Source organism: Theropithecus gelada, chromosome 5 (assembly GCF_003255815.1).
Source record: "Theropithecus gelada isolate Dixy chromosome 5, Tgel_1.0, whole genome shotgun sequence".
Lineage (NCBI taxonomy): Eukaryota > Metazoa > Chordata > Mammalia > Primates > Cercopithecidae > Theropithecus > Theropithecus gelada.
This window is the reverse complement of record NC_037672.1, coordinates 36,893,621-36,921,090: the sequence shown is the minus strand read 5'-3', so window position 1 is coordinate 36,921,090 and position 27,470 is coordinate 36,893,621. Positions and strand designations below refer to the sequence as shown.

Below are 27,470 nucleotides of genomic sequence, written 5' to 3'. Positions count from 1 at the left end.
AGGTCAGGAGTTCAAGGCCAACCTGGTCAATGTGGTGAAACCCCGTCTCCACTAAAAATACAAAAATTAGCCAGGCATGGTGGTGGTGGATGCCTGTAATCCCAGCTACCCTGGAGGCTGAGGCAGGAAAATCACTTGAACCCAGGAGGTGGAGGTTGCAGCGAGCCAAGATTGTGCCATTGCACTCCAGCCTGGGTGACAAGAGCGAAACTCCGTCTCAAAAAAAAAAAAGAAGAAAAAAAAAAAAACAGATAAAGCACTGGCCTATGGTAGATGCACCGCAAATTTTGGCTGTAAATGTAGTGGTGGTAGTAATAGTATTAGTAGTAGCAACAATGATTGGTATTGTAATAATAGTGGGAATTATATGTTTTAAATGTAGAAGTAAAACAGAAATGATGGGCTGGAGGTCTCAAGCTCAAAGCTGGTTTATAGATACACAAAATAGGACAGGACACACAGTTAAGATCAGAGAAGAGATTGTGTGTGAGCCAAAATTCACTCCAGCATGGTGGGCCCGCAGCATGTGTCTCGATATGTTCCTCTCCCTTTTTATGAGTTGCAGCGTCTAACAGCAAAACTGTGCTCCATTTGTTACTTTAACTCCATAAGCCAAGCCACAAATCGTCCATGTGTCTTTGGTAAATTCCTATCATACTAGCTGGGCAGACACTTGGTACACACAAGCATCACTAGCCTGCCACACTTTCAACAGTTTGGAAATTCGTCCCCAGGCATGGGTCCTGCTCACTCACGCATGGAACTCACACTTGCTCTCCCAGCCCCGCACCTCCAATCCCTCCTTACCTGTCTACATTGCTCACTTTCTCTCGAGGACACACCCACACTCACGTTTTAAATCATGCCAGATTCAAGATGAATCTTCAGGTGGCAAGACGGAGTATTTGAAGATCATCATCAGAGCAAACGGTGCTCAATAAATTGGTTCATGAAGGAAAGAAAGTGTAAAGGAGGAGAAGGACAAATTAGATGAGGACTTATTGAGGAGTACCTTATAAATTGAGGTGGGTACCTCAAGAACATTCTACCTTGATGTATCCATGTCGACATTTAAATCAAGGTCTCCAACTTTATGTTTTGATTTTGTGCGTTACATCATAGTTTCTTGTTAGCCAGAACAACAGCAAGCAGACTTCATGAGAACAGTTTTAGTGACCCCAGCCACCTTCATTAAATGTACCCAAAAGCCTTGCAAAATTAAAAGCTGGCTGCAGTCGCACCAGAAATACTAAGAAGACTGCAAGGTAAAAGGGAACCCCCGAACTTGCAACCCCAGAGGAGACAAGATAGTAACAAAGTCCCTTGAGAATAAAGTTCACACAAGCTTGGGGATGCCTTTTTTTCTCCTTGTACGTAACACTCTTGCTGAAATAGAAATTTACTTATGACATAGGTCTATCTCTTCATTAACAATCAATTCATTAAAATGCTGTGATATTTCAAAAACAGCTAAATTATTATGTTTTGCTATTTAAACATCTGTTCTCAGTATGTTGTTCAATACGTACAGCAATCATGTTTACTTTTTAGCTTGTAAGACATTCCAAAAATAGAATCAGTGTTTTTCTATTTTTAGTTCAGTCTATAAAGTTTAAGCAAATAATCTTCTTTTCAAAACACTGTACACTCCTTTCAAATTCATGGAAAAACCCAGCAGTCATGAGCTCATAAAAGAAAACACTGTAAACATTTAGAGTCAAAAGATTTTGACACCCACACCCTGTCCTGTAACTCAACATAGACTCTTAGCTTTAAACTCAGACATTTTGCTATAATTTATAGTGGAAACATTAGAAGCATCACTCAACGAGCACTAATTTTATCAAGAAATAACTTTTTTTTTCTAAACTGAAAGTTCTATTTCTCCTTCAAAATAAGACTGAAAAGAATCAACTCCTATTTCCTAATCAAATCTATTCGTTAATAAAAATCTGACCCAAACTTCCTCTTTCTACTTCTTCTATAGTAAATCAAAATTTTCTGGTTTTTTTATAAGGTGGTTTAGTTTACCTTTGTTTAGGATAATTACCCACTTCTAAAATAATTTCTCTTTTTTATCTTTTTTTTTTTTTTTCCTGAGACAGAGCCTTGCTCTGTCATCCAGGCTGGAGTGCAATGGCGTGATCTTGACTCACTGCAACCTCTGCCTCCCAGGCTCAAGCTGTTCTCCTGCCTCAGCCTCCCAGGTAACTGGAATTACAGTCACATGCCTCCACACCCAGCTAATTTTTGTATTTTTAGTAGAGACTGGGTTTCACCATGTTGCCCAGGCTGGTCTTGAACTTCTGACCTCAGGTGATTCACCCGCCTCGGTCTCCCAAAGTGCAGAGATTACAGATGTGAGCCACCGTGCCCGGCCCTCTGTTTTTTTTTTTTTTTCTTTTTTTTTTTTTTTGAGACAGAATCTCACTCTGTCACCCAGGCTGGAGTGCACTGGCACGATCTCAGCTCACTGCAAGCTCCGCCTCCCTGGTTCACGCCCTTCTCCTGCCTCAGCCTCCCCGAGTAGCTGGGACTACAGGCGCCTGCCACCACGCTGGGCTAATTTTTTGTATTTTTAGTAGAGACGGGGTTTCACCGTGTTAGCCAGGATGGTCTCGATCTCCTGACCTCGTGATCCACCTGCCTCGGCCCTCTTTTTTATCTTAATAAGATTCCTTTAAAATTGCCAAGTTTTAAACACAAATGAAGCTCTTTGTGAATGTCCTCACTCTTTTCAAAGCCTAAATTTATGTGCTTCAGCACTGAACTTTGGATCAGAATTGCACAGCAAGCACCTGGAAATATATGGTGCCACAAACCTCTGCAGAAATGCACGAAACAATTTGAATTTGTCTCCTTTGTTATAGCTTAAGATTCCTACAAAAAGTCCACCAAGCCACATGTACTTGCATCTCAACAAGAAGACTGTGCCTGGTAAAACTCTGTAATTTTCAGGTGCACTGAGCAAGCTCATTTTCCAGAATATAAGACCCAAGTGCCGTGTTCCTAGGCAAATGCCCCTCTGAAAACCTTTAAGATAAAAGGTGTCTCCAGGGTGGGGAACATAACACACTGCGGTGGTGGGGGGCTGGGGGAGGGATAGCATTAGGAGAAATACCTAATGTAAATGATGAGTTGATGGGTTCAGCAAACCAACATGGCACATGTATACCTATGTATCAAACCTGCACGTTGTATACATGTACCCTAGAACTTAAAGTATAATAATAATTAAAAAAAGATAAAAGATGTCTCTATACTCAGCAAAGGAACTCACAGATTATAAAATAAGCCACCATCTGCATCTTAGTCTCTGTGCACAGCTAAAGAAGGTACATAACTGAAAATGTCTATTGATCTTGATAGGAGATGTAAGGGCTGAGAAAATGTAAGAGGGAAATAGCTTAGCTTCTCTTTTCCATTTGTGTCGGGATCCCACTCAGTTTTTTAAACGCTTCTAAGTAGTGACGTCTGAGTCATTGCTCTTCTCACCTGGAATTTTTCAAACATGACAGAAGTTTTGCTCTGGGCGAGGTGAAAATAAATTCAGCTTTCAGATGAGGGTCAGGAGTCATCTATAGTAGGTCAATCAATTTGTACATGGACTTGTGGAGTCTTTCTCTGTGTGAGGCAGCCCAGGCTGTCCAGGTGCTTGCTGCTAGCTTCTACCTGCTGGCAACCAGCTATGTGACATCAGACAGTTCATGTCACATTCTATGAACCTGTTTCCACCTTGTAAATTGTGGGTATTAGGCCCACTCCAAGGTCCCTTCCAAGCTTCCCTCAGGCATGTTGTGAAATATACACTAAATTAAATGCCCACGGCCAGGGGTGGTGGCTCACAACTGTAATCCCAGCACTTTCAGAGGGTGAAGTAGGTGAATCACCTGAGATCAGGAGTTCAAGACCAACCTGGCCAACATGGTGAAACCCCATCTCTACTAAAAATACAAAAATTAGCTGGGCATGGTGGCACCTGTAATCCCAGCTACACGGGAGGCTGAGGCAGGAGAATCTCTTGAATCCAGGAGGTGGAGGTTGTAGTGAGCCGAAATCATGCCACTGCACTCCAGCCTGGGTGACAGAATGAGACACCATCTCAGGTAAATAAATAAAATACATAAATAAATAACAGGTTTGTGCCTGGCAGCCTTAGCTCAGGTTCAAGGTAGAACTAAACATATCTGCTCACCAACCTAGAGGTCATAATATCACAAGGGCCCCGATGCTCCTGGAACTTTTTCAGATATCTAGAGTCCTTGTTCTCAGGGACAAGATGAGCATAAAGAAGAATGCCAACTCAGTGCAGGGATCACCTCCCTCCACTTCAAGGTACCCCTGCTCCAAGATCAAGGGTCAGGAAGGATGAAAACAATATCCACTGAGTACTTATTGCATGCCAGATGTTTTCATATATTATCTATCTCACAACCCTAGATGGTAAGAGTAATCCTAATAGTAGTAGAACATAGTGTGTATTGAGTGCTTCCTATCTGCCAGGCACTGCTAAAACCAGCAAACCTTCAGGCAGCATCCATCATGCACCAGGCATTGTTCTAAGCATTTACAGTGCATGAGGTCGAGAGTATGAATACCTATTTTTGGATGGGGAAACTGAAGCACTCAGCTGGGAAAGGAGAAAACCAGAATCAGACCCAGGCCCTCTGCCAACTTAACCACTTTACTTCACAGCCGCTAATTACCTTGAAACCCTGCTGCAAGGTATTTCTTATTCTGTCTTGCAGATGAGGAAACTGAGGTTCAGGAAAGTAAAATAATTCAGCAAAGGCCTCACCTAGGCACAGTGGAGCAGTGTCTGCATAGACCACCTGTCAGCATCCCTCCAAGCAAGTCCTAACTGCTACAAACACAGGGCTTCATGCTCTAAGATTTCAGGGAGCTGGCATGGCTAAGAGAGGTTCTCTAGACAGCCACTATGCTCTGGCAGCTTCCTGCCAACAGCGGGCTCTGTCAGGGAAGGAACTTGGCCTTTTTCATGAGGCTGGGAACAGAGCTGATGCTAGCTAGATGAGATACAAATAGACATGAAATGGCAGCAGATTCTAAAGAACAAATGAATGAATGAGGTAGGAAGGAAGGAAGAGAGAAAGGAAGCAAATTCTTGTTGGGTCTGAGGCAGCAGGGCCCTTCTCAAGGGTACAGCCAGGCCGGGGGCTAACAAGAAAGTGAGACCTGCAGTAAGCTGCCCCTTGTCCCCATCCAGGCTATGCTGGGGCCAGCAAGCCAAACTCCATCTGAACCCAGGACAAAGCAGGAGCTGAGCTGCCCGATCTGGGGAAGGCAGGCACATTGGTCCTCTCTGTGAAAAACTGGTCAGGCTAGTGGACAGGAAAACCCTGACCTCCCAGTGCCTAGGAAATTCAGTGGCAGGGGGCCTGGCCCCGGCCATAGCCTCATGGGAACCTGAGTATCCAGTTAGATCCCGAGTCTTGAGTTGGATGTGTCAGTGGATCTAGCACAAGGTTTAGAATCACTTTACATGAAACACAGTGTCCTGACCCTCCTTTCCAACTGTGAGACTGTGGTGTATGCACTGAAGCCTAGGGGACTCCAAGAAAGGGGCACACAGCCTCTCTGTGCCAACAAATGCTGCTTTAACTAATTTCATCAAGTGGTAATTTCACATATCCAACCCTGGCCCATCTGTGCGCAGACCACCGAACTTAAGCCATTGCAGTCGTCATTGCAGTAATTCATTCAGCCACTCCATCTATTGCATTCCAGTCCTCAGAGATGCTACAGTAAGCAAGCCACCTGCCCCTAGAGGAACGTCTTATGGTCCAGCAGGCCCATATGGCAAGTAAACAGGAAATGGCACAACTGGGTGATAAATGCAGTGAGAAGGAAAAGAGAGGGTGCTATGAAAGCTTACAGAGAGGGCCCCTAACCAACATCAGGGACCCTATAGTCACCCTGGTGTTTTAAGTAGGCATCAAATGCCAAGTACAAATGAGCCATTAGGGGGAAAAAGAGCAGAGATATTATTCCTAATCTATAAGGGAGTAGAGTCTGATATTGGATGTTTTTTATTATGGTATTCTTTTTTCTTGGGATCTTAAAAATTATTAAATATTTTTAAAACATTTAAATAGCATAATATGAGAGATATCCATGTAATTACTACTCAGTCTTAGCAGTTTCAGATATTTTGTACGTAAGTACATAGATGGGTATTTTTTTGACACGGAATCTCACTCTGTCACCCAGGCTGGAGTGCAATAGCATGATCTTGGCTCACTGCAACCTTCACCTCCCAGGCTGAAGCAATTCTTCTGCCTCAGCCTCCTCAGTGAGTAGCTGGGATTACAAGTATATGCCACCATGCCTGGCTAATTTTTGTATTTTTAGTAGAGACGGGTTTTTACCATGTTGGCCAGGCTGGTTTCAAACTCCTGACCTCAGGTGATCTGCCCGCCTGGACCTCCCCCTGCAACCTCAACCCTTTCTTGCTCCTGCTCTGCCATGTGAGATGCCGGCTCCCCCTTGGCCTTCGCCACGACTGAAAGTGTTGTGAGGTCTCCCCTGAAGCCAGCAGATGCCAGTGCCATGCTTGTACAGCCTGCAGAACTGTGAGCCCATTAAACTTCTTTTCTTTATAAATGACCCAGTCTCAGGTATTTCTTTACAGCAATGCAAGAATGGCCTAATACTGTACTTTTTGTGAGTCAGTTTAAAAATGAGTGTAAGCTAATAAATAAATATGCATAGCTTCAACTAAATGATTTTTATGGACTGTAGCAGAGGACCTGGCTTGTGTTTTCTTAATGGTTTCATGTCTCATGCCAAGGCCATCATATGCAAAGAAACATCTGAAAAAGAGTTGATGTTTATTGCCAAGGAAATACTTAAACTGACTGTAATGAAGATGTTAAAGAGCTTCAGAGAAGCTGTGGACTATTTCCCTGGGCTGACCACAGACACACCTTAAAGCAAGGGCCATCTGATCATTGGACTTAGGGTGATTTTTAAAACACTTTCTTTTTTTATCCAAGTTTTTATTCAATTCCCTTGACTTATTTCAGTTTAGAATTTGACTTCTTATTATCCTCATAGTAATCCTGAAAAAATTACTAAGAATAAAAAATATCGTAACTACTAACATAACTAAGTCCACAGGATATTAGAACTGAAAAGATATCATATAGCTACACCTCTTTATTTACAGGTGATGAAACTGAAGTCTGAGAGGTTAATTATTCACTCATCCCTCCAACAAATATTTATCGAATTTCTACTCTGATGTCATTTAGATCCTTACTATGGCAGTAAACATTTAGAAATTTAAACATGTTTAGTGTCTCTATCAACAGCTTTAAGAGTAAAATTTTAGACGTTACCAGCTTGCCCAAGGTTGCATAGCCATTAAATAGAGGAAACAAGGTTAAGACCCAGGGAGTCTGACTCCAGTAATACTTCCTGTCTTGCCATGGGATACACCTATGGTTCTTGAGTCCAAAATGCAGAAATATGAATCTTACAGGGGAATGAGGCCCTACAATTTACAGAATGTGATGTCTTCCTTTACAGATGAAATTTAGTTCTTCTGGTGAAGAGGACAATGGCTGGGTAGGAACTTAATGCCCACACCTAATGGAAACTTACCCTTGACCTGCATGACTGCTGGCCCAAGACAAAGATTACTTGGAGCAGCTCACCATAGAATCAGCTCCAAGATAAGGGGAAGTACTTGGACTCCATAGTGAACAAAACAGAGATGGTCCCTGCCCTCATGGGGCCCACAATTTAGTGGGGAAGACAGGCAATGTACAAGTGACTTCTCAAATGTTTTATGATTTGTCTTGAATTTTTAAACTTAAACCTTCTCCAGTTTTAAAATAGCATGGAAGCAAAAAACAAAATGGATTGGGGCAGATCACAAAATTGTAACTCTTCTCTAAGGACCAGTATGACAGCCTAGGAGTGAGACTTCGCGTCTTTTCTGGAGGTCAGTTCTGACAGCATCCTTTGATTGAGGAGGGATTTGGAACCTTTGGCCTGTCATGCCCTTGATGGTTCTTAAAAAGCCACATCCAGTTGGCTTTTTGTGGAATAACATGTTCAGAGACATAACCACCACCCACTTTCAGTAGAAAGAGCAAAACCACTAACATGTATAAGGAATAGCAGCTCTTGGTCTAGGAAACTCACTAAGTCCTGGAATTCAGGAACCACAGAGGAACCCCTGAAGCCTTTCAGGCAATCTGGATTGACACCAGACATCTGTGACTCTATCAAAGCTTTGTACAGAATTCAAGGCATGGACATAAAAGTGCTTTAAGTTATAAGACATTAGAAGCATAAGACATGGGATTTCATGAATATTATTTAGCCATACAGACATTTTAAGATAATCAATGTTAGTCCTAGCTGCAAATATGTTCCCTATTTTTTTTTAGCATTCCACAAAATTCTCATTCTTTTAATTATCTCCCTTTGCTGCTAGGATCTCTTTAAGGCTTTCATCTGGTTCGCACTAGGCTGGGAAGAAAAGATATAGGAAGTTCTTGGCCTGACCGTGGCCTTTTCTCCTTTATCCTTTGCTATTTCCTGTCTCCTGTTTCTCTACAGAAGTAAATCATGTTGACATATCCTCAAAGAGTAGGGGCCATACTATTGAAGAAATATAGAAACAAGGGACAGCTGAGACAGATGCACATAAAGAGGAATATGACCCACTTTATATTTCTGTATTTATTATGTTGTTAAACAAAGAATGCTTTATTAATACAAATACACACAAACTCTAAAGCACTAAAAAATTTAAATATCTATGTCATAGCAAACAACTGGCAATTCAACATCCAGGGTCAACAGAATGCTAGAAGGAGATTGCAACAGATTGCATTCCCATGGTGGAGAAGGCATCTTCACAGGTGAAGGGGGGCCCAGCTGAAACAGCTTTTCAAGCTCTCCCTCCTCATCAAGGATCATGAGAGGCACTCCACTCAAGGGGAGGTGTGCAATCTGGCGCTCTTCAGGCAGGTCAAAACTCTCAAAGTCTACAGGATTGAAGGGAAATAATTTTTCTATTTCTGGATATGCGTCATTTGAGGCAGGAATAGCTTTTTTTTTTTTTTTAACAGTCTTCTCGGTCATCTTTCTGACAGAAAAGCTTGGCTGTTTTTGTTTGCTGGGTCCATTGGTCTTTACTGACTTTTCTGTAGCTCTCTTGACAGTTCCCAAAGCCTTTCTGGAAGCTTTAGGTAAGGCTTATGGAGCAGTGAACGTTTTGCCAAAACGTGGTGTTAAACTTGAGATATCCCATCTAAGGCTTTGATTGAAGGTCCAGACCCCAGCTTCAGTCCATCCTTAGCAGCCACACGGGTGCCTGGTTCTCCATTTTCCTTATCAACACAGATCAGAGTAGCCATCCTGGATTATTGCTACTCTCAACAGCCACATTCATCTAAGACCGTGGTCCCACTTTATATTTAGATAGAATGTTAACTATAGTGGAAATTGGTGTAATATCTAATTTTTGTGCCTAGCACATCATCTAGGAGTCAGCACAAACTCATACAAAGAGCACAGGCCTGAGGTCAGACAAACCTGGGTAGGAATCTCGGGAGTACCACTTTCTGTTAAATGTAAGATTTGGGCAAGTTAGCTAACATCCAAGCCCTATTTCCACATCCATAAAATGGAGGTAAAACCCAACGCTTATACATTGTGAAATGGTCAAAAACCACTTAGGTAAAGTGCAGAACAACCAATAAATAAATAGTTTCTGCCTTTACTGCATTTTCTAATTTATAATGTACTTTTACATACACGATTTCACTTCTTACTAACCTTTAATAAATGCAAGTCTTCCATTTTTTACTAAAGCAGCACCCCCAAAGTTTCTCTAAACTGCAAAATGCCCAAATGTTTCATCCTGATTTATCCCTTTTGCCAACTCTCATCTACTGGTGGCAGACAATCCAGCACGCAGTGGTGTGAAGAGCCGAGAGGCCCTGTCTGAACAATGTGACTACTAATGGTGACTGCTTGGGCAGGAATACTGGACTATGGCAATGACTATGTACCTTGGCCAACCCAACCCCAATCTAGTCCAGGCTATTGATTCACAGCAGCAAAGGGTCACTTCTGTTTCTAAGGCCTGGAGATAAGTTGAAGGCAGTTTTGCAGTGAGCCATTTCAATTCAATGATAAATTGCTGTCTAATTTATTCTATGAATCTTTGACCCACGGCCATGTGTGTGTATGTATTTGAGCCCACATGCCAAAATACACAGTTGAGTCTTGAACAATACAGGATTGAGTTGCATGGATCCGCTTGTTCTCAGATTTTCTTCTGCGGCTGCCACCTCTGAGACTGCAAGACCATCCCCTCCTCTTCCTCCTCCTCCTCAGCCTACTCAGTGTGAAGACAATGAGGGTGAAGACCTTTATGATGATCTATTTCTACTTAATGAATAATGAAATATGTTCTCTTCCTTATGATTTTTCTTAATAACATTTTCTTTTGTCCAGCTTACTTTATTGTAAGAATACAGGATATAGTGCATATAACATACAAAACATGTGTTAGTCAACGGTGTTATTGGTGAGGTCAACAGAAGACTATTGGTTAAGCTTTTTGGGAGTCAAAGGTTACAGGTGGATTTTGGACTGTGCAGGTGATTGGCACCCCTAACCCTCACATTGTTCAAGGGTCAGCTGCACCTATTTATTTGCATAAGGCCACCTCAAAGGGCCATTCAAAGGTATCATTAGAAGTCTTGCTCTTAACCTGAGACAGCTAGCTAGAAAGTGACAGAGTCATGACTTGCACCTGATATATCAAATGATTGATGTAACCTCTATATGGAGCTTGTAAACTCAAGTGCCACCCAGAGTCAGTCAGGGAATGTAAATATATGATGTACCAGTAGAAGGTAATGGGGAACAGGGAGACTGGTGGGGTAGAGTGTGTGTGCCAATCAGCAGGCATTCCAATTGAATTGTTTTTCTTCAAACACTACGGTAGGCAACTTTAAAAAAAAAAAAATTGCAGGCCACCTGTCTGCAATCCTGTCTCATTATATCATTAGAAGGAATTATTGTTAAGCAACTTCTTTCAACTGTTCTGACACATTCATTTTTTATTAATAGTCTTCTAATTGTTCTTTGAATTGGGGCAGAAATAATTAAAGTAAAAGATGTTGTATATGTGTCCTAAAGAAGGGACAAATAAAGACCAGTGAGGTCTAGAGGTGTGAAAGCACATCTAATCCAGGAACACTTTCTGAAGGAGGTGGCATCTGAGCTAGGAAGAAGTAAGAGGAAATCTCCCCAGGCAAAAGAAACGACGACAAGCAAAACAGAGGAAAGCATGGCTGCGAGGTAAAATCAACTGTCCCATTTTGCTGGAAAATAGAGTACAGCATCTTGGAACTAGAAAAAAAAGCATGAAGAATCATCTGAGACCAGATATGGTCAAGGTTCTTGACTGCCAAGCTAAGGAATCTGGTGTTTATTGGTTAGAGATGAAAATGGCCTGCTCAGAGAATGGGTTTTCTAGATGAATCTGCTTTGTTGATCTTACAGACTCTTTCTTAACATGAAGCATACTTTTTTCCTAGACAACTTCAAATCTGAAAAATCTGTTACTATTCTTAGCATATGTTTCTGAAAGTAAACTTGGTCACCATAAATGTATATGAGAAAGGGGGCATAAAAACTGGCAGCAAATCCAGTAACTGTAGCCATCTGTGTTTCTGTTGTTCTAAGTGGAGATCAGCAAAACTAGCATTTTAAAAAACACATAAGTATAGTTGAAGTAATATTTTCTGGTGAAGCTTTCCACAAGTGGCTGCTGATAATTTTATCTGGTATTTTAAAATAAAATACACTACCTACAGGACACCATGAAAAACTATCATCTGTTGCATTATAAATGGAAGAATAAAAGGAAGGAAAGACAGAAGGGAGGGAGGAAAATGATATGTAGTTTGTCAGGAAATGTACATCAAATGTCAGAATCAACCTTTTAAAAAGTAATAATGAACAATAAGAAAAACATCAAACAATCTGTTCTGAACTTTTATGAAAAAGTGGCGTAGGATAAAAATGGAGTTTGGAGTCAGAAAGACTGTTTTGAAATCTCGACTCTCTTCTCTTTCTATATTATTTATTCTTTATTATTATTATTATTATTTTAAGATACAGGACCTTGCTCTGTTGCTGAGGCTGGAGTGCAGTGGTATGATCACAGCTCACTGTAGCCTTGAACTCTTAGGCTCAGGCAATCCTCCCGCCTCAGCCTCCTGAGTACATAGGACTACAGGCACGCACCCCCAAGCCCAGGTAATCTTTCTATGCTTTGTAGAGAGGGGTCCTGCTGTGTTGCTCAGACTGGTCTTGAACTCCTGGGCTCAAGAGATCCTCCTGCCTTGGCTTCCCAAAGTGTTAGGATTACAGGCATGAGCCACCGTGCCCAGCAATACATATTCCTGTCAACAGATAAATTCCTTGTCTCTAAAATGTAGTGTTATTTATTACTTCAATGATTGTGAAGAATGAAAACATGTGTAATATCAGGTATCATACATTTGTCTCTTTCCTTCTTTTGGAAAGGAAGGGATATGCCTGCCACATTGTGTAACTGTGGCCATGAGTATTATACAAACTCATCAGGGGCTTATGTTCTCCCATCTCACGCAGGGAGTCTAAATGTTTATGTGGTCACCTTGATCATTCATGTAAGGGGAGGGGAGTCATGGTGCAGATAATCCCAAAGACCGGATAAAAGTAATCCTTTAAGTTTCAACGTGGCATGCATCAGTGCTTCTTTGGGGGAATTCATTTCTACACTCCCTTTTTTTTTTTTTTTTTTTTTTGAGACGGAGTCTTGCTCTGTTGCCCAGGCTGCAGTGCAGTGGTGTGATCTCTGCTCACTGCATCCTCCACCTCCTGGGTTCAAGTGATTCTCCTGCCTCAGCCTCCCAAGTAACTGGGACTACAGGTATGCTCCATCATATCTGGCTAATTTTTAGTAGAGATGGGGTTTCACTATGTTGACCAGGCTGGTCTTGAACTCCTGACCTCAAGTGATCTACCCATCTCAGTCTCCCAAGGTGCTGGGATTACAGGTGTGAGCCACTGTGCCCGGCTACATTCCACTTTTCTTAAGTTAATACTGACACTAGTTGGCGTCCCTGAGCATATCACATGAGGTCAAGGGGAAAAGACAAAGAATGGAAGCACAGGGAAAGTCAATGGGTCATTTTAAATGTATTAAAGCACAGTGAGGATAGTCTGCTGGAAGTTTATTCACTTCACATTCAATATGTATTGAGCACCTACTTGGGGCCAGGTACTGTGTAGTCTGTGGTGATACATCTGTGAGCAAAACAAACCAAAACCCCTGCCCTCAGGAAACTTACATCTTAGTGAAGATAGAGTCAGACAACGAATGAAACATATTTTTAAATAGAATAGTGTATTAGAAGTTCATTAAGCCGGGTGCAGTGGCTCATGCCTATAGTCTCAACACTTTGGGAGGCTGAGGTGGGTGATCGCTTGAAGTCCAGAAGTTGTGAGACCAACCTGGGCAACATAGGGAGACCCCCATCTCTACAAAAAATACAAAAATTAGCCAGTTGTCATTCCAGCTACTCAGAAGGCTGAGGTGGGAAGATGGCTTGAACCTGGGAGGCAGAGGTTGCAGTGAGCCTAGATCACGCCACTGCACTCCAGCCTGAGTGACAGAGACGTTGTTTCGAAAAAAAAAAAAAAAGTTTATTTAAAACAGATTATATGTATTTTGGGGGAAGATATTTATTTTTTATTTTTTAAATAGAGACAAGGTCTCACTATGTTGCCCAGGCTGGTCTCAAACTCCTGGACTCAAGCGATCCTCCCACCTCAGCCTCCCAAAGTGCTGGGATTACAGGCATGAGACACCACGGCCAGACCAGACGACATGTATTATAATCTATATACATAATAGAAAAATGAAAAGCGTAAACTTTGAGGTAAAGCTCTCTTAAACACTGCTTATTCTTAGACCACAGGTGCTGATAACAAAAGGCAGAAATTTTTGTAAAAAAGAATGATGGTGGAAACTGCACATCGTAATGCCCTGTAATTTATATACCGTTGACCCTCTTCATCCATGGGTTCTGCATCTGTGGATTCAACCAACCGTGGATTGTAAATATTTGGAAAAAATAAAGGATGGTTGTGTCTGTACTGAACACACACAGACATTTTTTCTTGTAACTATTCCCTGAACAAAACAGTATAACACTATATATGTAGCATTTACATTGTATTGAGTAGTGTAAGTAATCTAGTGATGATTTAAAGTATATGGGAGGGAGGGGGGCGGAGCAAGATGGCCGAATAGGAACAGCTCCAGTCTCCAACTCCCAGCGCGAGCGACACAGAAGACCGGTGATTTCTGCATTTTCAACTGAGCCTCTGCTGCTGATACCCAGGCAAACAGGGTCTGGAGTGGACCTCAAGCAATCTCCAACAGACCTACGGCTGAGGGTCCTGACTGTTAGAAGGAAAACTATCAAACAGGAAGGACACCTACACCAAAACCCCATCAGTACGTCACCATCATCAAAGACCAGAGGCAGATAAAACCACAAAGATGGGGAAAAAACAGGGCAGAAAAGCTGGAAATTCAAAAAATAAGAGCGCATCTCCCCCGGCAAAGGAGCGCAGCTCATCGCCAGCAATGGATCAAAGCTGGACGGAGAATGACTTTGACGAGATGAGAGAAGAAGGCTTCAGTCCATCAAACTTCTCAGAGCTAAAGGAAGAATTACGTACCCAGTGCAAAGAAACTAAAAATCTTGAAAAAAAAGTGGAAGAATTGATAGCTAGAGTAATTAATGCAGAGAAGGTCATAAACGAAATGAAAGAGATGAAAACCATGACACGAGAAATAAGTGACAAATGCACAAGCTTCAGTAACCGACTCGATCAACTGGAAGAAAGAGTATCAGCGATTAGGATCAAATGAATGAAATGAAGCGAGAAGAGAAACCAAAAGAAAAAAGAAGAAAAAGAAATGAACAAAGCCTGCAAGAAGTATGGGATTATGTAAAAAGACCAAATCTATGTCTGATTGGGGTGCCTGAAAGTGAGGGGGAAAATGGAACCAAGTTGGAAAACACTCTTCAGGATATCCAGGAGAACTTCCCCAACCTAGTAGGGCAGGCCAACATTCAAATCCAGGAAATAAAGAGAATGCCACAAAGATACTCCTTGAGAAGAGCAACTCCAAGACACATAATTGCCAGATTCACCAAAGTTGAAATGATGGAAAAAATCTTAAGGGCAGCCAGAGAGAAAGGTCGGGTTACCCACAAAGGGAAGCCCATCAGACTAACAGCAGATCTCTCGGCAGAAACTCTACAAGCCAGAAGACAGTGGGGGCCAATATTCAACATTCTTAAAGAAAAGAATTTTAAACCCAGAATTTCATATCCAGCCAAACTAAGTTTCATAAGTGAAGGAGAAATAAAATCCTTTACAGATAAGCAAATGCTTAGAGATTTTGTCACCACTAGACCTGCCTTACAAGAGACCCTGAAGGAAGCACTAAACATGGAAAGGAACAACCGGTACCAGCCATTGCAAAAACATGCCAAAATGTAAAGACCATCGAGGCTAGGAAGAAACTGCATCAACTAACGAGCAAAATAACCAGTTAATATCATAATGGCAGGATCAAGTTCACACATAACAATCTTAACCTTAAATGTAAATGGACTAAATGCTCCAATTAAAAGACACAGACTGGCAAACTGGATAAAGAGTCAAGACCCATCAGTCTGCTGTATTCAGGAGACCCATCTCACATGCAGAGACATACATAGGCTCAAAATAAAGGGATGGAGGAAGATTTACCAAGCAAATGGAGAACAAAAAAAAGCTGGGGTTGCAATACTAGTCTCTGATATAACAGACTTTAAACCATCAAAGATCAAAAGAGACAAAGAAGGCCATTACATAATGGTAAAGGGATCAATTCAACAGGAAGAGCTAACTATCCTAAATATATATGCACCCAATATAGGAGCACCCAGATTCATAAAGCAAGTCCTTAGAGACTTACAAAGAGACTTAGACTCCCATACATTAATAATGGGAGACTTCAGCACTCCACTGTCAACATTAGACAGATCAACGAGACAGAAAGTTAACAAGGATATCCAGGAATTGAACTCATCTCTGCAGCAAGCAGACCTAATCGACATCTATAGAACTCTCCACCCCAAATCAACAGAATATACATTCTTCTCAGCACCACATCGCACTTACTCCAAAATTGACCACATAATTGGAAGTCAAGCACTCCTCAGCAAATGTACAAGAACAGAAATTATAACAAACTGTCTCTCAGACCACAGTGCAATCAAACTAGAACTCAGGACTAAGAAACTCAATCAAAACCGCTCAACTACATGGAAACTGAACAACCTGCTCCTGAATGACTACTAGGTACATAACGAAATGAAGGCAGAAATAAAGATGTTCTTTGAAACCAATGAGAACAAAGATACAATATACCAGAATCTCTGGGACACATTTAAAGCAGTGTGTAGAGGGAAATTTATAGCACTAACTGCCCACAAGAGAAAGCAGGAAAGATCTAAAATTGACACCCTAACATCACAATTAAAAGAACTAGAGAAGCAAGAGCAAACACATTCGAAAGCTAGCAGAAGGCAAGAAATAACTAAGATCAGAGCAGAACTGAAGGAGATAGAGACACAGAAAACCCTCCAAAAAATCAATGAATCCAGGAGTTGGTTTTTTGAAAAGATCGACAAAATTAACAGACCACTAGCAAGACTAATAAAGAAGAAAAGAGAGAAGAATCAAATCGACGCAATAAAAAATGATAAAGGGGATATCACCACCGACCCCACAGAAATACAAACTACCATCAGAGAATACTATAAACACCTCTACGCAAATAAACTGGAAAATCTAGAAGAAATGGATAATTTCCTGGACACTTACACTCTTCCAAGACTAAACCAGGAAGAAGTTGAATCCCTGAATAGACCAATAGCAGGCTCTGAAATTGAGGCAATAATTAATAGCTTACCAACCAAAAAAAGTCCAGGACCAGATGGATTCACAGCTGAATTCTACCAGAGGTACAAGGAGGACCTGGTATCATTCCTTCTGAAACTATTCCAATCAATAGAAAAAGAGGGAATCTTCCCTAACTCATTTTATGAGGCCAACATCATCCTGATACCAAAGCCTGGCAGAGACACAACAAAAAAAGAGAATTTTAGACCAATATCCCTGATGAACATCGATGCAAAAATCCTCAATAAAATACTGGCAAACCAGATTCAGCAGCACATCAAAAAGCTTATCCACCATGATCAAGTGGGCTTCATCCCTGGGATGCAAGGCTGGTTCAACATTCACAAATCAATAAACATAATCCAGCATATAAACAGAACCAAAGACAAGAACCACATGATTATCTCAATAGATGCAGAAAAGGCTTTTGACAAAATTCAACAGCCCTTCATGCTAAAAACGCTCAATAAATTCGGTATTGATGGAACGTACCTCAAAATAATAAGAGCTATTTATGACAAACCCACAGCCAATATCATACTGAATGGGCAAAAACTGGAAAAATTCCCTTTGAAAACTGGCACAAGACAGGGATGCCCTCTCTCACCACTCCTATTCAACATAGTGTTGGAAGTTCTGGCTAGGGCAATCAGGCAAGAGAAAGAAATCAAGGGTATTCAGTTAGGAAAAGAAGAAGTCAAATTGTCCCTCTTTGCAGATGACATGATTGTATATTTAGAAAACCCCATTGTCTCAGCCCAAAATCTCCTTAAGCTGATAAGCAACTTCAGCAAAGTCTCAGGATACAAAATTAATGTGCAAAAATCACAAGCATTCTTATACACCAGTAACAGACAAACAGAGAGCCAAATCATGAATGAACTTCCATTCACAATTGCTTCAAAGAGAATAAAATACCTAGGAATCCAACTGACAAGGGATGTAAAGGACCTCTTCAAGGAGAACTACAAACCACTGCTCAGTGAAATAAAAGAGGACACAAACAAATGGAAGAACATACCATGCTGATGGATAGGAAGAATCAATATCGTGAAAATGGCCATACTGCCCAAGGTTATTTATAGATTCAATGCCATCCCCATCAAGCTACCAATGAGTTTCTTCACAGAATTGGAAAAAACTGCTTTAAAGTTCATATGGAACCAAAAAAGAGCCCGCATTGCCAAGACAATCCTAAGTCAAAAGAACAAAGCTGGAGGCATCACGCTACCTGACTTCAAACTATACTACAAGGCTACAGTAACCAAAACAGCATGGTCCTGGTACCAAAACAGAGATATAGACCAATGGAACAGAACAGAGTCCTCAGAAATAATACCACACATCTACAGCCATCTGATCTTTGATAAGCCTGAGAAAAACAAGAAATGGGGAAAAGATTCCCTATTTAATAAATGGTGCTGGGAAAATTGGCTAGCCATAAGTAGAAAGCTGAAACTGGATCCTTTCCTTACTCCTTATACGAAAATTAATTCAAGATGGATTAGAGACTTAAATGTTAGACCTAATACCATAAAAACCCTAGAGGAAAACCTAGGTAGTACCATTCAGGACATAGGCATGGGCAAAGACTTCATGTCTAAAACACCAAAAGCAACGGCAGCAAGAGCTAAAATTGACAAATGGGATCTCATTAAACTAAAGAGCTTCTGCACAGCAAAAGAAACTACCATCAGAGTGAACAGGCAACCTACAGAATGGGAGAAAATTTTTGCAATCTACTCATCTGACAAAGGGCTAATATCCAGAACCTACAAAGAACTCAAACAAATTTACAAGAAAAAAACAAACAACCCCATCAAAAAGTGGGCAAAGGATATGAACAGACATTTCTCAAAAGAAGACATTCATACAGCCAACAGACACATGAAAAAATGCTCATCATCACTGGCCATCAGAGAAATGCAAATCAAAACCACAATGAGATACCATCTCACACCAGTTAGAATGGCAACCATTAAAAAGTCAGGAAACAACAGGTGCTGGAGAGGATGTGGAGAAATAGGAACACTTTTACACTGTTGGTGGGATTGTAAACTAGTTCAACCATTATGGAAAACAGTATGGCGATTCCTCAAGGATCTAGAACTAGATGTACCATATGACCCAGCCATCCCATTACTGGGTATATACCCAAAGGATTATAAATCATGCTGCTATAAAGACACATGCACATGTATGTTTATTGCGGCACTATTCACAATAGCAAAGACTTGGAATCAACCCAAATGTCCATCAGTGACAGACTGGATTAAAAAAATGTGGCACATATACACCATGGAATACTATGCAGCCATAAAAAAGGATGAGTTTGTGTCCTTTGTAGGGACATGGATGCAGCTGGAAACCATCATTCTTAGCAAACTATCACAAGAACACAAAACCAAACACCGCATGTTCTCACTCATAGGTGGGAACTGAACAATGAGATCACTTGGACTTGGGAAGGGGGACATCACACACCGGGGCCTATCATGGGGAGGGGGGAGGGGGGAGGGATTGCATTGGGAGTTATACCTGATGTAAATGACGAGTTGATGGGTGCAGCACACCAACATGGCACAAGTATACATATGTAACAAACCTGCACGTTATGCACATGTACCCTAGAACTTAAAGTATAATAATAATAATAAATAAATTTAAAAAAAAAGTATATGGGAGGGTGCGCACAGGTTATAGGCAAATACTATGTCATTTTATATCGGGGTTTGAGCAACCATGGATTTTGGTATCTACAGGGGTGGTAGAACCAACCCCCTCGCCGCGACGCATACTGAGGGACAACTGTATACACATAGAGAGGTATGTGTGTGCAGTTCACGGGAATCTCTCATTAAGTCTGTGCTACCTTTGGAAAAAAACCGGGGGAGATACATGCTCCAGAAGTAAAATGAACGGGCGATTTCTTTTTTTACTCTTTATAGTTTCTTAAATTTATTATACATGGTTTTTAACTTACGTTTTACAACATTTTTCAAATAAAAATAAAAACTGAGTTAAAGAAGGATGAGATAGTTCTATGTGCACTGACAGAAATTGGTACATGAAACATTAGGTGGAAAATCTAGATTACAGAGCTTTGTATCACCTGATTATGTATGTGTTAAATACATAGATGTTTTAAAAATCCACTGCTAAGTGAGCCAAGATTGGATCACATCACTGCACTCCAGCCTGGACTACAGAGCGAGACTCTGTCTCAAAATAAATAAATATATAAAATTTTTAAAAATACACTGCTAAGAGTCATACGATACATAGATTTTTTTTTTTCATGTCAGCTGGTCTTAGACAGCTGAGCGAAGGATCCCATCAGAGTTTCAGTAAATCACCCCTCCTTTTCATCACCCACATACAGTATCACTAAGTAGGCACTTGCCTCACAGCAGACCTTCAAAGCATCCCTTCCTCCATCGCAGCCACTATTGTCCTAGGCTGGTCCTCATCATCTCTTACTTGAATCACCTCAAAGGTATCCTCACTGGTCTTAGACCATTCTTGACATGACTTCCAAGACCCTTCCAAATCTGGCCTCAACCTACCTGTAGCTGATATTGATTCTACCTAATAATGATTCTCCCATTTCCTCTTCACTAAAATAACCCTAATTTTGTTCAGACCATAGACATAGACCTTTGATCTCAGCTGTAGCCCCATGGAATACTCATGAGTTGGCACATAGTAGGCAATTTTTTTTGAATGAATGAATGAATGAAGGTATAAATTAGTAATATTAATCCTTTTAGCTTCCCAAGTGAGTCATCTAAAAGTCAGCATGTTCAGTACCATAGGAAAGGTTAAAAGAAAAAACAAAAAGTCAACATGTGACCCAGGTCTGGCCAATGAGATATTAGAAGATGTCTGCCCCAACCCTTCCTGCCTAGAATGCACTGGTGCGAGGAGCCACAGGAGCCATCTTGGAATCCTGAGGTCACATAACAAAAGGCCAAAGTCAACATGCTAGGGATTGAAAATGGAATGAGACAAAAGCCGGTTATCAACGATCTAGATCCAGCCACTCTGGACCTGCTTGCATTCCGATCCTTATTCAGTGAGATATCTAAGTATCTTTATTTTCTAGACCAGATTTTAATGGACCTATGAATCTCTTGGAAATCTCCTTACAATGGAAATGCTAATTAATTCTGCAGGGCTTAAGTGGGGCCTGATAATCTACATTAATAACGGGCTCCCTGGCGACGTTGCTAAGGATGTCAAAATGAGAAATGACGATACTAGCCACTATAAATTGGGCGTTCTCTGACTTTTAGCTGAACTCATCCTTATTTTCTACTGTCCCTGGCCACATACCAAGCTAACCACAGTAACCATCCAATCTTCTCAAAATATACAAACTGTCTCCCAGGCATGGCTCATGTTTACCCCTCCCTTGAAGGAGCGCTAAGATTCTGTAGAATTTACCACTATTCTACACGTCAACCTTAGTCACTTTTTTTTTTTTTTTTTTTTTTTTTCCTCAGACGGAGTCTCTCTGTGTCTCCCAGGCTGGAGTGCAGTGGCGCGATCTCGGCTCACTGCAAGCTCCGCCTCCCGGGTTCACGCCATTCTCGCGCCTCAGCCTCCGAGTAGCTGGGACTACAGGCGCCCGCCACCTCGCCCGGCTAGTTTTTTGTATTTTTAGTAGAGACGGGGTTTCACCGTGTTAGCCAGGATGGTCTCAATCTCCTGATCTCATGATCCACCCGCCTCAGCCTCCCAAAGTGCTGGGATTACAGGCATGAGCCACCGCGCCCAGTCAACCTTAGTCACTTTTTCTACTCATCAACCATTTGCGTTTTCCCAGATATGTTTTCTCCTGTCTCTTATTCAAGTCATGATTAAACAGTTATAGTGACATATTTAATAGACAAAGTGATTTTAAAAGACCTCAAGCTTAATTGCAAAATTACTGAATTCCCTAGTAGATTTTACATATTATACTACATAACTAGTTGTGTTTCATTTCAGTAATGTGGGAATTAAAAACTACAGGAACAGGATTCTATTACCGGTAATGACATGCAAGTGCCTCTCCTTGATGAAGCTTTAATTGCACATGACACTTGGAAAACGTTTTTAATAAAGTCTGATATTAAGATTTGTCAGTTAAAAACTGAGCTCAGAAGAATTACTCAAGATCACTTCCAAATTAAAAACACCATTTATCTCTTATCTGTCCAAGAAATTCCTACCTGGTTCTATTCCATTAATTAGCAATACGCTTTTCATATCACACTGTGGTATTCCAAAATTTAGCGTTCATGCTTTCAGTCCAAACTCGTCGGAAAAGGCACCAAATTACTGGCTCTGAATGCAAAATGTCTGCATGCTGGAGTGGGAGAGGAATGGAGGTAATGCACGTGGATTCCAATTACCTGCAGCTGAGCCAGTAAACAGCATATCCAAAACCACGTCATCAATCAGCACATCTAGCCGTGCACAATGATGATCACACATCATCAATCAAATGTCTTGATTTTGATTTTCACTGTAAATTAGCACAATTTTTCTGCAGCCCCAATCAACTCAAAACCATCACATAATCTGTGCAAATGACAAGGCCATGTGGGATAACTAAAAAACCAGGATTCAAGAGATGGACATTTTATTTTTCCCTTTTGAAAAATGTTTATTTTTAAGTTTCAGGGTACATGTGCAGGATGTGCAGGTTTGTTACATAGGTAAACGTGTGCCATGGTGGTTTGCTGCACCTACCAACCCATCACCTAGATATTAAGCCTAGCATGCATTAGCTGTTTTTCCTAATGCTCTCCCTCCCCTCCCCCCACCCCTTGACAGGCCCCCAGTGTGTGCTGTTCTCCTCCCTGTGACCACGTGTTCTCTTTGTTCAGTTCCCACTTATAAATGAGAATATGTGGTGTTTGGTTTTCCATTCCTTTGTCAGTTTGCTGAGGATAATGGCTTCCAGCTCCATCCATGTTCCTGCAGAGGACATGATCTCATTTCTTTTTATGGCTGCCTAGTATTCCATGGTGTATATACCACATTTTCTTTGTCCAGTCTACCATTGATGGACATCTGGGTTGATTGGGAGATGGAGATTTTAATTTAAATTCCATTAATGATTTAGCACAAGATTATCAGCCCTTTCCCCAGTCAACAGAACTTTAAATCACATGCTGAAAAGTAAAAAGTCTAAAATCCAGCCTGTGATTTCCGCACTGACTCAGTGAAGATCACAACAAAACTACAAAGCGCGTGTGAAGTCGCAGCATAAATAGTCTCAGGGCAACTGGGATGAACTAGAAGCTGTTGGGTGCATAATGACTGCAGGCCTTGCAACAAGCTTCACTTTGCTGACACTGGTTGTTCACTGTTGCTTTCCAGGCAGGGCTTTCTTCCTTACCTTCTCCTGCAGCTCTTTCAAAGGTCCCTACAGTGATGACGAGCACTGTAATACAGGCAAAGGCTTTTACATAGTCTGAGAACTCATAGATGTCAGTATGTAGGTTTGTACAGTCACAGGGAGGGACATGGTAAAAGTACATACCCATTATCACCGGAACTCCATGTCAATATTGTAATAGCTAAAAATCATATCTGAATGATTTACTACTCTGGGCAAAGGCTGTGACCTCTCTACAGATTTCCAGTGTTTATTCTCCTGGACAAACACTATAACCATTTTATAGATCCTAAGTGTTTCACTGAACAAATACTCTGACCTCTTTCAAATGTTGTTTTGAATGTCCTTTTCAAATATCGAAGGTCCACTTCACTAACTTGGCTGAGTGTCACCACATCTCCTCTTCCCTAGCGGAGTGTCACAAGGCTCCTTTCCCTGCTGTGACCACAGAAGATAAATCTTGCAGAGGGTCTTGGGCATACTTAAGAATAAAAAAGAGCCTGTAGTTCTGATATGTTAACAAATTAGGGTGGTGGTTTTAGGATGTAGCTGGAGATAATTCCCCTCCTTCCTTCCTATAATGCAGTTCTTATAGCAGCAAAGTTTTGTTTATAGATTCTGAGGCCATGTATTTTTTTAACCATCTATATTTATGAAAAATGTCAAATAGGAAAGTAGAGAGAAAATTATAATGAACTCTCAGGTTCCATCACCCAGTTTCAACCAGTGTCAGCTCGGGCCCAGTCTTATTTCGGTATCCACACCCACTTCTCTTCCCACGATCGTTTTTAAAAACAATCCCTGATATACTATTTCACTCATAAATATTTCAGTATACAGTAAATAGCCCCCAAAGACAGGAATTCTTTGTGCTTTGTGTTTTTTGAACACAAAGGACAATATATTTTCAAATCATCAAAGCCAAACTGGGGAAAAGTACATTGTATTGTTCAGCTATTTATATTTCTCATAATAAATGATTTAAAATGGTGAATAGGCCAGGCGCAGTGGCTCACGCCTGTAATCCCAGCACTGTGGGAGGCCGAGGAGGGTGGATCACCTGAGGTCAGGAGTTCGAGACCAGCCTGGCCAACATGGTGAAACCCCATCTCTACTTAAAAAAAAATACAAAAATTAGCTGGGCATGGTGGCAAGTGCCTGTAATCCCAGCTACTTGGAAGGCTGAGGCAGTAGAATAGCTTGAACCTGGGAGGTGGGGGTTGCAGTAAGCTGAGATCGCACCACTGCACTCCAGCCTGGGCAACAAGAGCGAAACTCCGCCTCAAAAAAAAAAAAAAAAGTGACTACATGTCATTCTACATTTGTCCAATTCACAGGATGTACAACACCAAGAATGAACACTAATGTAAACTATGAATTTTGGGTGAGAACAATGTGTCAATGTTGGTTCATCAGTCATAACAAATGGACCACTCTGGTGGGGGGTGTTGCTACTGGGGGAGGCTGTGCATGTCAGGGGACGAGGGGGATAGGAGACATATCTGTAGCCTCTTCTCAATTTTGCTATGAACCTAAAACTGCTGTAAAAAAATGAAGTCTTAAGAACTTTTTGAAAAATCCATTAACTCAATCCTATTTTTTTTTTTTGCAAAGAGAGCATAAAGGGTCTTTCCATAAATGAAAGAAAAACGTTATGAACCATTCACAAGTCTCTATGGTTTATAATAAGAAATTACGTATTATCAGGCATGCTTCCGTTTTACACAGATTAACACATAAAATCCTCCTAACAACTCTTTTCAGTAGGTTGTGTGACAATACCCATTTTATAGATGAGGAAAATGAGGCACAAAGAGGTGCGGTTTTTTGCCCAGGGTCATTCAGGGTGCAGAACTGCGGCTCAGACTCATGCCACAGCCTCTGATCTCTTCATATGCATGTTCTCAGCCTGGTGTAATATCATATTGTCCTGGTTTGTCAATTTGGTTCCCCAAAAACAGATCCTGAGAGAAGGAATTTGGGACAGGGAGTTTGTCTGGTTGGAGACCCCAGGAAGCAAAAATATAGGCATGTAAATAAAGACACGGGGAAGAAAGAAAAGCCAGTAAAAAAGGGTGTGGTAATGAACGCGTTACCTCTCGGTGTAACTGGGGTTCAACTCCATTAGGAATCTTCTAAGAAATCACGGAGAATATGTGTCAGCAAACTACAGTCAAGGTCAATTCCTACCCACCACAGCCTCTATTTATAAATAAAGTTTTATTGGAACATAACCAAGCCCATTCTTTTGGTACCATCTATTGTTACTTTCATGCTAAAATGGCAGAGTTGAATAGTTGCTACAGAGACCGTATGGCCTACAAAGTTGAAAATATTTACTTTCTGGCCCTAAGAGCAAAAGTTTGCTGACCTCTCATGTAGAACATCTGGAAGGAAGAAGGGAAACTTCAACAGTTTAGGGTTGCCCTGGAGTGATTAGATCCCTAGCACTGCTAAGGGATTTTCAGGCAGTCTGAGAACGCCTCAGGCTAAGAAGCAAAGAGACTGGTGAGTAAAACGAGAAGCTGCCAGTATGCACCTGTGGGTGAACTTGGAGGCAGGCACCTCAGTACGTGCTACAACATCCATGTGCCTCAGAAGTCTTATTTACATTAAGGATAATAAAACTTAGCACACAGAATGGTGTAAGAATTATACTGGAAAATATGCATCAACCTAAGAGGAAGCACTCAGTAAAAGTTATCAATTCCTTTACAAACAATTTTCCTAAACACAAGTAATTAGGAAGCCCTATCACTGATACCTGTAGCCTAAGTCTCAGTTCTTTACTGCACAGAAAAATATGTCAAAAGAGTCCCCACATATTTTGTTAAATACAAAATAAACCAGATGGTCTGCAAATAAATAAAGAGCCATCTGCTCAGATCGTGTCTGTGCCTGTGATTGATATATGCCTCTCTCTTTACCAGTTGAAATAACCATCAGTTGTTGAAATAAAACTGATTGAGATTAGCAGCACTGTTCAAAATGGTCAAAAACTGAAAGCAGCCCATGGCCATCAACTGATGACTGTATAAACAAATGTGGTGTATCCACACAATAGATTATTATTCATCCATAAAAGGAAATGAGGTACTGATATATGCTACAACATGATGAACCTTGAAAACATACTAAGTGAAAGATGTCAGGCAGAAAAGATCACATACTGCATGATTCTGTTCATGTGAAATGTTCAGAATATGCAAGTCTATAGTGATGAAAGTAGATCTGTGGTTAACTAAGGCTGAAGAAGTAAGGGAGGAAGAGGAAGACGGGGGGGGTGACAGCTGATACATACAGGTTTTTTGAGGGAGTGCCAAAAACACTGAAATTAAACTGTGGTGATGGTTGCACAACCCTGTGAATATACTAAAACCCACTGAATTGTATACTTCAAATGGGGTTGGTTTTTTTTTTTTTTTTTGAGACAGAGTCTTGCTCTGTTGCCCAGGCTGGAGTGCAGTGGTGAAATCTCGGCTCACTGCAACCCCTACCTCCCGAGTTCAAGACATTCTCCTGCCTCAGCCTGTGGAGTAGCTGGGATTACAGGTATGCGCCATCACACTCAGCAAATTTTCGTATTTTCAGTAGAGACAAGGTTTCACCATGTTGGCCAGGCTGGTCTCAAACTCCTGGCCTCTAGCGATCCACCCACCTTGGCCTCCCAAAGGGCTGGAAATAACAGGCGTGAGCCACCGTGCCTGGCCTCAAATGGGTGAATTTTATGGTATGTGAATTAATGACTGAGTGAGAAAAGGCAAGTTCTTGATAGAAAATGTACTTGATACAAAATGCCCACGGAATGTTCTCAGTGGAAGCTCTTCTTCGCATACCCACTGCCCTCCCGTCCCCCTTGCTGCTCCTCTGACATGATGCCTCTTACAATCTTCTTTCTGGACCTGCTCATTCTTCTAGCCCTGTTTTCACACTCTTTTTCCTACCATGGGGTTCAGGTCTTGGAGTTAGACTGCATCCTGGACATACCACCCGCTGACTGTGTGAC

The 27,470-nt window shown here is 41.2% G+C and overlaps 2 protein-coding genes across 4 annotated transcripts in view; both read right to left on the bottom strand.

The window, feature by feature from the left end:
• Positions 1–27,470, bottom strand: part of TBC1D1 (TBC1 domain family member 1) — a 247,528-nt gene that overhangs the window by 168,208 nt on the left and 51,850 nt on the right. The window lies entirely within an intron of this gene.
• Positions 8,710–9,395, bottom strand: PTTG2 (pituitary tumor-transforming 2). Its single transcript, XM_025385046.1, is given in 2 exon segments — positions 8,710–9,272; positions 9,275–9,395. Coding segments are annotated over 2 exon segments (609 nt in total). The 3' UTR covers positions 8,710–8,784.